Below are 14,300 nucleotides of genomic sequence, written 5' to 3'. Positions count from 1 at the left end.
CGGGTCCCTGGGACTCCGCCTCCTCCTCTCTGCACCCAGAAGGGGATGTGCAGTGCAGGGAGGAGGAGGCCACTGGTCGGGCAGAAATTGTGGTCTTATACCAGGGACAGGCTAATAATATACAGGAATGAGTTAACAAACACAAAGAAATTATGGGGTTTACTCTAGTTCATTCTTTCTGACAAAATCCTTCTTAGATGGACAAAACCATGTGCACTGCAGGGGGGCAGATGTAACATGTGCAGAGAGAATTAGATATGGGTGAGTTATTTTGTTTCTGTGCAGGGAAAATACTGACTGCATGATTTTACACTTCAATATAGATCTCACTTTGAAGAAAAACGCCACCCAAATCTAATTCTCTCTGCACAAGTTACATCTGCCCCACCCGCAGTGCACATGGTTTTGTCCATCTAAGAAGGATTTTGTCAGAAAGAATGGACTAGAATAACCCCCTATAAGAGCTGATATATGACATCTTGAAGGGAGAAGGAGTAGGGGGTTGTTGTTACCTGTTAACCATGGAAAAGGTCACTGTCAAACCTATTGTCCATATCTACAATAACAAGGCCAATGCTGCAACAATAGAGAACTGTACTGTATGCACAATTCAGCTTAGCTCACAAATCACAGCGGAGGGTGAAGCAGACAGTCATCTGTTTGAGCTGAAATGTGGAGATAATGAAGCTAAAATCACCACCTATTTGTAGACATGCATCCATGCACAGCATAGGCACCTGGGACACAGACATCTAATGCAATAAATAATCTGCTGCACAAAAACATTATTACCAAGACTTATGATCTGGCTGTATCACAGTGACTGAACATAATGGCTCTTATTCAGATCTGATCACAGAAAAATTTGTTCTCAATATGGGCAAAACCATGTGCACTGCAGGTGGGGCAGATGTAACATGTATAGAGAGAGTTAGATTTGGGGGAGTTATTTTGTTTCTGTGCGGATCCCAATCGAATCGCAAGCAAAATCACACCAATGCTTTTATTCAGTACAAATTTGTTTGGAAAATGGGTAAAACCATGTGCACTGCAGGTGGGGCAGATGTAACATGTGCAGAGAGAGTTAGATTTGTGTGATACATACTGGCTGCATTATTTTTACACTGCAATTTGGATTTCAGTTTCAACATACCCCCACCCAAATTTAACTCTCTCTGCACATCCCAGGTACATCCTGGGCTCGGCCAGCAGGATCCGAGGCAGCGGCTGCTAGCCTGCACCACTCTGCTTGAAGCCCCGGGCAGACGCTGGGACCAGTGGAGGAACTTCTGGCCTGCAGGCCCCCGGCTGAAGACCTGTGGACTGTGAGTGCCCATTTGCCCCCCCAACATGTCCCAGCTCCAGGTAGATAACTGTTACCTACCTGGCTGCTGCAACGACCAGTGGCGCCGCTGATGACTGCCTAGGCTCAGCGGGTATGTGTTTCCTGTATGATAACTGTACTGTCTCTGCTTATATTGTTACCCACCCAGCTGCTGCAATGACCAGTGGCGCCGCTGATGGCTGCCTAGGCGATGTGCAGCTCGGCGGGTACGTGTTCCCTGTGTGATAACTGTACTGTGTCTGTCCCTGCTTATATTGTTACCTACCTGGCTGCTACAATGACCAGTGGCAACGCTGATGACTGCCTAGGCACTGTGCAGCTCGGCAGGTATGTGTTCCCCGCGTCTATATCCCCAGGGTACTTCCCCAGGGTTTGTATATCTGTCACTGTTTAACTGTACCTAACTGGCTGTTGCACAGCAATCCAAATCAAATTCCTAGTATATGCAAGTATACATGGCCAATAAATGATTCTGATTCTGACATGTTACATCTGCCCCACCTGCAGTGCACATGGTTTTTCCCATTTTCCAAACAAATTTCTACTGCAATCAGATCTGAATAAGGGCCCAAGTGAACACCCCTTAACACTGCAGTAGTGTTTATCATAACAGTACTTGTTCCATTGCTGGGCTTTCTTCTTTAAACAAATTACTGTACAAAACCTACAAATGTTTGTAAACAACCATAGTTGTGCGCACATTGAGTGTTAGGAGTGCACAGGCACCCCCTAATGCTGTGCCCACCAATATGAACACCTCTGCCGCTAGCAATGCCAGCAATACCTTTAACCAAATACTTTTTAGAACTGTATTCCATTTAAAGAAGCGCCCATCAATCAATTATGTGTGTTTGTATTGTTTATTGTACTAGACCAGTCATATCACATACCTGTGTCATCCATATATGTTTATGATTGTATTTGCGTGTACTGTTAGAGAGTAATTGTTGCCTTAAGCAGTAATACTGCTGTAGCACATCACATGCTTTTAGTACTGGATGCAATCTATTACAAAAAGTACAGAGCAGATCGCTCCGTGTATGGGCACCGTTGGTATGGGTCATAGGTTCGACACACCTAAGTTCGACATGCATTCGGTCAACCACTGAATGTTGACATGGGCTTAGGTCAACACCTGAAAAGGTCAACATTGGCTTAGGTCGACAGGGTCATTAGGTCAACATAAGCATTAAGTTGACATGGGCAAGGTCGACATGGAGTTTTCCCTTCTTTTGTCCCTAATGCCGACAGAGTGGACATGGACACCGTATCGGTCTTCACACGAGGGGACAATCGTGATTCACCATGCTTCGAGCGAAGTGCCTTGCACACATCCCTAGTGGATGGTAGGGCATGAAATACTGCCTGTCGGCACATGTCGGCTCATAAAAATATGTGAAAAACCCATGTCGACCTCTTGACTGTCGACCTTGCCCATGTCGGCCTAATGACCCTGTCAACCTAAGCCAATGTCTACATTTTCTGGTGTCAATCTAAGCCCATGTCGACCTTCAGTGGTCAGACCAATGCATGTTGACCTTGGGTGTGTCCACCTAACGACCATAGACCGGGCACCTTGGCTGTTTAGCATAAGCAGATATACTACAAAATACAATAAACTAGTAACAAACATTAAAAAAAATTGGGGCTATTTCCTTATCTTAGTGGCCACCGCTTACGCTACGGAACTTACATAGCGTACGGCTAGCCGCGAGGGTTATTTTGGGGTCCACGCCACCATCCTGTGTCCACACCACCACCTTTAGTAAAGTTGTGGAGCAAGCCACCGAGCCTGAAGTGTGACGAGCGGACAATTGCGACTTACGCAGTGGCCAACGTAACTGGCGTAAGCGGTGGCCGCAAAGATGAGGAAGTACCTTTTTTTTTAATTAACATAATTGAAGTTGTATTAGGTTTAAGGGTAATATAATTATATCTAAAATCAATCAATCTTGTGAATATTACATTTACTAGCTGCTAATGAATATCCAGCATTTGAGAAGATCTCTTACTAGCCCCTCGGTGTAGTTCTAGGGAAATCAATTTAAGAGCATTCCAAAGCAGTTACACTGTGAATTATAGAATAATTGAAAACTGTGTTTATGTACATGTCTGCTATGGAGTAATAAAGCCTGTGAGGGATTCTCAGCCTGTCAGAGCCACTAGAGGCAGGCAAGCTAAATAAATGTACGAATAAGGAAAGGGGGGCGGATTAGAATAAAGCACATAGCAGCTTTCACTGCTATGAAATCTCAACCAGAGATCTCCTCCAGCAGCAGCAACAGCAGCAGGAGAGGAATACAGAGGGCTGGCAGCCTGCAGACCCTGGTAGCCTGGACTAGCAGACTTGGAAATGGCTCAGGCACCACATACAGGTAAGAAAGCCAGGTCTGCCTCTTGTTTGTCTTGTGTGGCAGTGCCAATGCATCAGGTGTGACATTGGCAGGTAACTGGCATAGCACAACCAGTAACTGCAGATTACCCAAGGTAGCATGTCCTTGTTACTTCTGAACAGCTTAAATAGTATGTGCCACCTCTCTGAGTCCATGACACTTCATAGGAAACTGCAGATGGGTGAAGGGAAAGTCACTGGCTGTATGCATGGAATTTAACTAATGTGTTGGAATGCAGAGCATCAGCCTGTTGCTGCTGATTGGCAGATTACCTCCAGTCCCACCTGATCTCTGCACTTCCTTGCTCTGCAGAGCTGCTCAGCTGGAGTGCACTCACTGCTATGGGTCTCAGAAAAGGGGATGTTATAATCAATTTGGGGGGTTTATGGTGGTTATGGCTTAATGATCTGTCACTGGTGGTACAGATTATTAGAGGTCTTGACTTTATTTTTATACTTTATGTTGCTATTATAGTTGTGTGTTTATTGAATATTTACATGTGGTGGATTTATATTGTTATGTATTTATGATTATTTTATATAGATCTCGTATTATTGTTACTATAATTTTTTTAGATCGTTGTACTTTAAACTTTCTAAAGTGTTGTATGTGATCTAGATAAATCATGTGTTGATCTTGTGCACATCCCTACCACTTTTCATGCACTTTGAGCTATAGTCGGGGATATTTCAAACTTTAAAATTGTATAATTACAAATTATAGACAAAAAGAGTATTGAGATTATGCTTTGTGCGGGTGTAATGATCTGTAGTGTTTTCTTGGATCATGTACTGTATGGTGGGATCCCTGACATATATAATGTCCCACCAGCTTGGTGGATCTGTGGCCATTCTGGTTCTGAAAAATAAAATCAAAAGAGCAAATTTGTAATATCTTTATTGGATCTTATGTGTTTGTGGTATAAAAACATTCATGGAGCTAGGGAAATATTCATCCTCCTTTTAGTAAATTCCTGCCAGTGGTTGGCAGCCTCATAGGGCTGGACTACAGGAGTACTTTCGGTTTCAACAGGTAAAACAAAAAATTTGGAAGTAAATGACGTTTGAAGCTGAAGAACCTATTTGACAGCAACGTCTCCAATAGCTTTAAGCCCCGTACACATGGGGCATATATATCGCTGAGCGATATATCGCTCGCTATGAGCGATATATCGCTCAGTGTCCCGTCTCAGTGACCATCTCTGGTCGCTGATGAAAAAGAAACTGCCGGGAGAGCCCGGCAGTGGAAATCAGCTGGTCGCAGGAGCATGTTCCTGTGACCAGCGATCACTACGGTGGAGAAAACGGGAGCGCGCCCCCCGCGATATATCGCTGGTGCACACTCCCATCGCAGACAATATGGTCGCTCATCGACCATATTTCCCGCGATATTAGACAAAATCGCCCCGTGTGTACGCACCTTAACACTGATGATTGGATAACCAAATGATTGTTAATGAGTCCTAAAATATTGGGTTCACCCCTAACTAAATATTATGATCTATCAAAGCTAATCACAGTGCCACATTTAGAACTGTGATATCCTATGTGATTTCTGTGTGGCATGCAACAGTGTTTTGTATCACTATAAAGTGGTTCTTATTACACCAGACATGTAGCTGAGAGTTGCTGCTGTAGCGTTACTATCATGTCAAATTATCCTATTTGGGGTTTTATATTGATTACATCTCCCAGCCCCATGCAGCAATAACAGCTGCTCAACTTCCCAGGTGTGGCATTCTAGAATGGTATTCCAGATAAACAATAACTGTTCTGTCCTATAGTAGTGTTCATTTTAGCACCCCGCACCTAATCGGGGAGAAGGACATATTTTAATTTTGGATATGATGTATCACTACCGTAGCTGTAGTGATACGGTACATCATATCTAAAATGAAGTACCATCGGATCTTGTGATTTATTTATTTTTTAAATGCAGCTTGCCACATGAAAGGCAGAAGCTGATTGGCTGGTATTGTATTTCTCACACTTTTCTCTCTCATCAAGCGTTAATAAATACCCACCAAAAAATGAAAAAAGGTTCTAGAATGAACACTACCATAGGACTAATAAACATCAGTGTTTTAATACAAGCAGCTCATTTGGCTGTAAAGAAAAGATGGCCAGATTATAATGTCTTTCATCCAAGAGTTTATTTCATCATTCCCCCACCCCCTGATGGCTTATATGTTGTTGTTGTTTTTTTATTTCTAGCATTATCTATTAGGCTTTAAACAGTTGTTTTTCTCTTTTGTTTAGACAACACATATATATAAGGTCTCAGATGTAAATCCAATTAGTTGACATTAAGCAATACATTTTACAGTGCACTCCTGTGTGCTTCCAGAGCTGCTGTCATGTATAGCAACATCAGGACCACTCAGACAAGAAGCTGGGATAATGAGGTTTTTTCACTGTGGACATTGCTTCCAATTTGTGCCGTTCTGTCTACCTGTCACTCATTGTGAGCTTGTCTCTCTATCTGTCACTCATTGTGACTCTGAATGTCTGTCCTGTCAGTCTGAGTTCCCTGTTCACACCCTATAGGAAACACTGAATGGTTTTGCTGTAGGAATCACCCCCCAGAAAGACTAGAGACCATTGCTTTCCGCTCCCAGCCATCATTTCTTTCAGGTCATTATTCTCCCAGGGGTGACTTCTTCCATATCAACTCTGGTGTAATCACGCACAGGCTTTTTTAATGGGAAGCTGTACATTGAGACAATGTGCCCCAGGTCTTGCAAATGTATGTCAACTGTACATTAACATGAACTGTCACAGACTGTATTTAGTTAAAAAAAAAACATGTTTTCCTGCAGTCTTCAGTATTGGGACAACTGTTTTATTTGCTAATAAACTAGCTGTTCTTTGTCAGACTTCCATAGGATTTGTTTGACAGTCTTAATTACCTCCTCGGTACCATGTTCAATCCTAAAAAAAATTAAAGCCCTGTTAACTGCATTGTGAGCATGGTCTTTCAGTACTGCGCCACTTCACAATTATGTATACATCAAAGGGATTAGAACAATGGTCTAATCAATCAGCAGCCGTGCATTGCTGGGAGCAGAGCAATTTGCCCTCGATTAGAGTCAGCAGTCTATCCAATGCAAATCTATTCCACTCCTCCCAGTACAGATTGGTTACAGGAAAGCTCTGCTTTCTCCTTCCTGATGATTTGCAGAATTAAACAACTCTGAAGCCAATTCTAATCTTTATCTGGCGAAAAAAATATTAGTCTACTGCACATTGTGAAGAATGCCTTCATATCTTATATCAGCCTATCTAAGACACAACTCTGATAGCACCTGTAGAATTATAACTCAACCTACAGATGGAGCGCAGGTCATTTAGATGGGGGATGACGATGCCATCGTGCGCATGAGACGTACGTGCGTCCCAAATCTGATGAAGTCGCTCTCCGCCGGCTCTTGCCATCGGGGACGTTCTGGTGAGAGCCGAACAAGTATGAGAGGGGCTCCATCTGTAAAAGAATCTAAGAGGAACCCTTTGGCACATTTTTTTCTGTGTATAGAAGCATAGAATTTGATGGCAAATAAGATAAGAACTACTTGGCCCATCTAGCAGCATGATCAAGATGGCGCCGCTGATGGCTGACTAGGAGCTATGCAGCTCTGCCAAATATGTTCCATGTGTGATAACTGTACTGTCTCTGCTTGTATTGTTACCTACTTGGCTGTTTCGGCGATCAGTGGCGCCGCTGATGGCTGCCTAGGCACTGTGCAGCTTGGCGGGTATGTGCTCCCTATGTGATAACTGTACAGTCTCTGCTTAATGTTACCTTCCTGGCTGTTGCAGTGACCAGTGGTGCCGCTGATGGCTGCCTAGGCGCTGTGCAGCTTGGCGGGTATGTGATAACTGTACTGTCTCTGCTTAATGTTACCTTCCTGGCTATTGCAGCGACCAGTGGCGCCGCTGATGGCTGCCTAGGCGCTGTGCTGCTCTGCGGGCATGTGTTCCCCAAATGTAATGTCTTAATGTAATGTATGCAATGCCTTCTCCCCCGCCCCCTTCATCCCTGCTTGATGCACTGTAAATCCACAAAAAATTCCTAGTGTGCGCAAGCATACATGGCCAAAAAAGTTCATTGTATTCTATGTTACCTCAAACCATATTTGATCCTTATTTCTTTGTAAGGATATCAATATGCCTATTCCAAGGATGTTTAAGTTGTTCTACTGTATTTGCCTCTACCACCTCTGATGGGAGGCTATTCCACTTATCTACAACTCTTTCTGTGAAGTAATTCTTCCTCACATTTCCCCTGAATCTTCCTGCCTCTAGTGTCAGTGCATGTCCTCGTGTTCTGCTGCTCCTCTTCCTGTGAAGAATGTCTCCCACCTGTACCTTGTTAAAACTCTAGATATATTTGACATTTTCTATCATGTCCCCCCTTTCCCTTCTCTGCTCTAAACTATACATATTAAGATTGTTTTAGTCATTCCAAAAAGATTACACCCCCCCCCCCCCCCATCTTCTACAGCTGCTGGGTACCACTGCTTGCTGGAACCTACAGTAGTCTATGGTCTAGTAAGCAATGTGTCCATTTTTGCAGATGATGCTAAACTGTGTAAGGTAATAATATCAGATCAGGATGTTGTCTCTCTGGAGAATTGGGCAGCAAAATGGAAAATAAGGTTTAGTATTGATTTTTGGGACCAGAAACATGCTCACAATCTAGAACTTAAGGGGAAATCTAATGTAATCATTAATGGAGAAGGATTTGGGGGTTCTTATCGACAGACTCGGCTGCAGTCCTCAAAGTCAAGAAGCAGCAGCAAAGGCCGATAAGGTATTAGTCTGCATAAAAAGGGGCATAAAGGAGAGGGAAGACCGTGTAATCATGCCACTGTATAAATCATTGGTATGGCATCATCTGGAGTACAGTGTACAGTTTTTTTGCACCAGTTCATAAAAATATATCTTGGAACTTGAAAAGGTTCAGAGAAGAGCAAAACTGATTATGGGTTTAGAGTCATTGGGATACAAGGAAAGGCTAACCAGGTTAAGCATGTTTACATTAGAATAGAGGTGTCTAAGAGGGGCTATAATTAATATATATATATATATATATATATATATATATATATATATATATATATATATATATATATATATACATATACATTAAGGGTCAATACAATTCTCTATTTTCCATGAGGACTGTACACAGGACACGCGGTCACCCTCTAAGGTTGGAGGAGAGGAATTTCCATACCAGCGAAGGAAACCTTTCTATACAGTAAGGGCAGTTATGATATGGAATACTCTGCCAGAGATGGTTGTGATGGCAGACTCAATTGATACGTTTAAAAAAGGGTTAGACATTAATCATAATGAACTATAGTAGACCAGTAATAAATTGGACAGCCATTTTGGGTTGTCAAGAATTCTAGTTTATAACAGATAGGCATTAACCTTATCCAGGTCATTATACTGCAAGAGATCATATATAGGTTGAACTTGATGGACTTAAGACTTTTTTGCAACCTCAACTACTATATAATATATATCCTTGGTCATTCAAGAGAAATCCAACCCTCCAGTTTTGTTTCTGTTTGCAATATAAAGAGCTGCACGTGAGTGTTGTCACTGAAACTTCCTGTTTGTAAGCATACCTGGTAACTGCATGAATTCCCACTGAAGCATCATTTTGTGGTATGCATTTACCCACAGGCCCATATTCTTAAAATAGATTTCTTACAAAATAGATTTTATCACGCAGTGGTGCAGATATTGGAATGTCATGCAGAACAGCCTATATTGTAACTTACTTTGCTATACAGAATATATGGAGTCCAGTGACATAACTTGAAGAGCTTGCCCTTGGATCTGACATGAAAGCCTGAGTTGCTTTTACATATCAGTCAATTTTAGTTTACAAACGTCAATTGCTGGAACATTTTTAAAAGTGTCTTTGCTGAAGTCAAAGTGAATTTGAATAAAAGCATCTGATTGGATGGTTGCTGCAGCCATCCAATACAATGCATCTAGTTCCTAAAGAATAATACAGTAGTATGTATTATGGTAATTGCCATAGAAGGAACAGTTATGTTCTATGTAGGGGTGAATGGCTTTGTGTGGTCATAGGTTGGGTCATAGCTGTTAGCATTCAATAACTTTGTCAAATAGTCACTTCAGAATGTAACAATGAAAGTTGCATATCATAAGATCTTTTAAAAAAAAAAAGTTTACTCTGAGAATTTTTGTTGTTGTTGTCCTTAATCCTTAATGTTTACTTCCTTCATTGAATGTTAAGATATAGTTTGCTTCAAGTTAAACATTTGATAGACTGTTTTATTTTACATTACATCACCTCTTGGTGGGTCTTTTATGAGGCAAATGCAGTATTACAGAGGTATCCAGATTTGGTGCTCAAGATAACCGACTGGGCCAGGTTTTAAGAATAACCATGCTTGGCCACAGGTTATTTAATTAGTACATCAGTCATTTTAATTTAACCATCTTTATTAAATCATGGATATCCTTAAAACTGGAACAAATAGGGGTACGGTGCCAGCGGTGTAGCTAGGTGCCACGGTGCCCGGAGCAAGGGCATGTTTCGTGCCCCCCCCCTCATTTGTAGTAGGCAGGGCTCTTGCGTGGCGAATAGGAGACGCAGCCTAACATTATACCACACACCGTAATGCCCATTGCACATAAAGTCACATGCTGTAATGCCAATTACGCATAAGGTCGCACATGATACCCATCACATACTATATATCAAACCGTAATGCCTATTACACATCTGACACATGTGCCACTTACCTTTATCCTCAATGCCAAGGAGCTTCATGCTCGTTGCCAAGGGGGACTAAAATTGCTCGTTGCCAAGGGGGACTAAAATTGCTCGTTGCCAAGGGGGACTAAAATTGCTTGTTGCCAAGGGGGGCTAAAGTTGCTTGTTGCCAAGGGGGACTAAAAGTGTTGCCAAGTGGGCCTGGAATTGCTAGCAGGGAGTAATAGTGCAGATCAGGGAGGGTGGAAGGGAGTGATAGTGCAGAGCAGGGACAGAGGGTGGGAGCGAGTAGCGTGGAACAGGGGGGAGGGGGATTGTAGTAGTGTGGAGTGAGGGTGGGAGGGAGTAGTGTGGAACAGGGAGGGAGTAGTGTGGAGCCCGTTCCCTCCCCCCCCTGTCAGGGGAAGTGTGCGGTCGGCACCCCCACCCACTCCGGCTCCCCGCTGTACCTGGGTGGGAGACGTGCACTCACTGCTATTTAAAATTCACATCTCCCGATGGACCGCGCTAGCCAATAGGCGCTCGCGGTCCAGCAGCCACCAGTTGATTGGCTGCTGGACCGCAAGCGCCTATTAGCTAGCGGTCCAGCAGAAGATGTGGATATTAAATAGCACCACGTCTCCCGTACAGTAGCAGGGAGCCGGCCGGGAGCTAGTGGGGGAGATGGCACGACAGAGGGAAAGTGCAGGGGAGCGGGCGAGCTGGCGGTGCCGGCACAGCTCCGGTGCCATGATAGCTTCCAGCGCCCGGAGCTGGTGCTCCACCGGCACCGCCCTCGCTACGCCTCTGCACGGTGCCACTGGTCAAATGACATGGTGCATACACGATGAAGGATATTGGTTATAGATATCGTTCAGTGACGTCACCACGGCTGTGCATGCATTGGTTAACAATGTAGTCAGATGAGGGGGTCTTTAATGATGTTACGATTGCACCTTTCCCCAGGGTTATAGGTCCTCCAAGTTTTACTCCTCCAGTCAGCTATATTTATGATTTGCAACTGCCCATTGTAATTGCAGTTCATGACCTCACTCTCACACCATGCCATTTCTGTAATTTGGCTGTCTCTGCATTCCCATTACCTATGTCCCCAATACGCACTCCTGCCCCAAACTCCTCCGCTCTAGAGAGTGTCATGAAGGTGATGCCAAATCTGTCGAACATATCATTTGTCATCAGGTTTGCAGTACACAACTATAGGCACCAAATTACTAGTGATAATGCTAGGTTCATGTGCAGCACATCAAACCTGGTGACCAGTTTGAGCAATTGTGAGAACACACAATCACCCATAATCGCATTTACCATGTAGGCGATTTGTATGGCTTTAGTGTGTACCCAATTTTAAGGCCTTTGTGTCTTCTGATTTATCAGAACATTTTTGCCTTTGTTGAATAAGGAGAATGTCTGAATTTCATGTAGTTCCATACCTCCCAACATTGTTCAGCCCTGAAGAAGGACCCCTTGCATCTATTACCATGATGCCATGCCCCCGTGTTCGCCGCTGTGGCCTATGGGGCTGGGGAGATAGTGGCAGGGGGGTGACTTCCAACTGCCCCCCCTTGCCACGGGACACTGCCACGGGAAGGTTACAAAACACAGTTGGGAGGTATGAAGTAAGCATGTTTTCTTTCCTTAAATACATTGTAAGGAATGTTACATAGAACAAGTTAGGATATAGGTTTCACGTGGCTGCACTGTCGGTTGGCTGGCACAAGTTCCTCAGAACGCAACAAGGTGTGGTGTGGGGGAAATGTCACTCATTGCAGCAGTACAATCTTTGTTGTCATCTATACTTGTAAAACTGCAGAAGTACCTTGCCTGTGTACTAAGTTACAGATATGTGAACTTCTCTACTAAATTTAATGGAGGTTTCTTTCCTTGTTGACAACAGACATCTGTCTTTGCCTGACTCCAGAATGCGGGACTTGTTTCATCATGTCTGTTTGCTTATGGGATGGGTGTGAAGATACAATTTAAAGTAGCAATCCCTCAAATAAAGTTTTAAGTTTTTGTTTGAAAAGAAAGCTAGTTACATTGTAAGCAATATCCAAGAAAATATAAGACGTTCACAACACTGCAATGAATATTTGTTTCTACCAATACAACATCAACTAGTTACAGGAAATCTTTCTGCTCTCAGAGAAAGGGTTTCTCCACCAAATGTCACAAATAAAACTGAGATATTTATTCCTTAGAAGTTTGTTATTTAGACATATTCGGGGCACTGAACCCGGGCCCCCTACATGGCGAAGCCGCATCTGTCTATCATTTTGTAGGATACAATAGAGAAATGAAAGACATAATCTGATTGGTTGCTATGGACAACATTTAGTAAACAACAATGCTGGCGCTACGACAGGGTTGCCGACCCTCCCGGAATTTCCGGGAGTCTCCCGAAAATCGGGTACCCCCTCCCGGCCCCCCGGAAGGGTGGACAACCCTCCCGGATTCAGGGGGGACCCCCGCTGACCCCCGGATTGCGGCATTAAAATGCCGCAATCCTCGGGTCTCAGAGGAGGGGGCTGGGCTAAAACGGCACAATCGCGTCATTTTAGCACCGCCCCCTCCACGGAGATACGTGAATTAGATGTTTTAACAGCATGGGGGCGGGGCTTAGTGATGTCACTCATAAGCCCCGCCCCCTGAGCGGCTGCTGAAACTCTCCTCTCCGGGCTTCTCCCGGAGAGGAGAATCTTAAAGTCGGCAACCCTGCGCTACGACCTGCTAAATGGCTCCTGGAGAATGGCTTCACTTCCCAGCTGTACGCACCCTGTGCTGTGTCTCCCATAGCTGTGGGATACCTTATTAATATGCAAGTTTTTTTGCAATTGTTTCACGTAGAGGGACCCGGCATGCGATGCAGCCTTGCTCTGTGCTGGGCAGTCCCCTGCATGTTAGCTATGGAATTTGTAGCTTTGCAAGACTACAACTGAAGCTGAATCAAGTCCTTCATCTTACTCTTTCCGTCGCATTGTTATCTCAGCCTCTCTACTTGGCCTGATCTCACCTCAGTGTCTGGTACCTCTCACATTTATTTGTATTGACTTCTGCTATTCCTGCTACTCTGCGATGGACATGTCTTAACAATACTCCTTTTTGAAAGCCTTAGAACAGCCATCCAGTCTAGTGTGTACTTGTATAACTAACAAGTCAGGCTAATGCTCTGTTCTGCAGCTAACTGGTTTTTTTTTGGACTCCCTTTCAGAATACAGGCTTTCACTCTTGGATATATATGACTTATGTCCCGGTATCTTCCTCTTGCTATATGTTGGCATGCACTTACTGTAGTAGACGGCAGATGTTACTGTCAGAGGCTTTGGCGATATAAGTACAGCCATAGGCCATCAACGATTAGCCACCGATGGTCATACAATATGTGGCGATGGTCCAATACTTCTCCATTGCTAATGGTAGGGACATGCCAATGTCTTACTTCTCTACATGATGGTTCATAGCCTCACCCTTTCAGTGATTGGTTCACCACCTTCATATGTTGCACAGTAGAGATAATCAAAGGATTTATAGTCTGGCATAGGGTGGCCAATCCCGGGATCGGCGGGATCCCGGGATTTGGCCCCTAAAACGCCGGGATTTCAATCCCGGGACTGGAGTTTCCAATCCCGGGATTTTCGGGATTAGATTGCGCATGCGCAGTCTAATGCCGGGCAGCATCTGAGCATGGGCTGAGACGCTGCCCGGCTTCTCCCTTACCCGGCAGTAATGCTCTGCACAGCGTGACGAGGCCAGAGGTCACGCTGCGCAGGCTCAAGCAGCTGTACAGAGCAGACGCGTCCAGCATG

The 14,300-nt window shown here is 44.0% G+C and overlaps 1 protein-coding gene across 2 annotated transcripts in view; it reads left to right on the top strand.

Annotated features, from left to right (window-relative positions):
• The first annotated feature begins 3,566 nt into the window (after positions 1-3,566).
• PITPNM3 (PITPNM family member 3) overlaps positions 3,567-14,300 on the top strand; it is a 497,692-nt gene continuing 486,958 nt past the window's right edge. For both annotated transcript variants that reach the window (XR_014470310.1, XM_083172255.1), the window contains exon 1: positions 3,567-3,720. Coding sequence is in view for 1 of the 2 variants with exons in the window: in XM_083172255.1 (XP_083028381.1) it covers positions 3,699-3,720 (22 nt within the window). In the remaining variant the exon portion in view is untranslated. The remainder of the gene's footprint in view (positions 3,721-14,300) is intronic.

Source organism: Crinia signifera, chromosome 2 (genome assembly GCF_055691185.1).
Source record: "Crinia signifera chromosome 2, ASM5569118v1, whole genome shotgun sequence".
Classification (NCBI taxonomy): Eukaryota; Metazoa; Chordata; class Amphibia; order Anura; family Myobatrachidae; genus Crinia; species Crinia signifera.
Note: the sequence above shows the minus strand (reverse complement) of the source record. Positions and strands in the feature narration are given on the sequence as shown.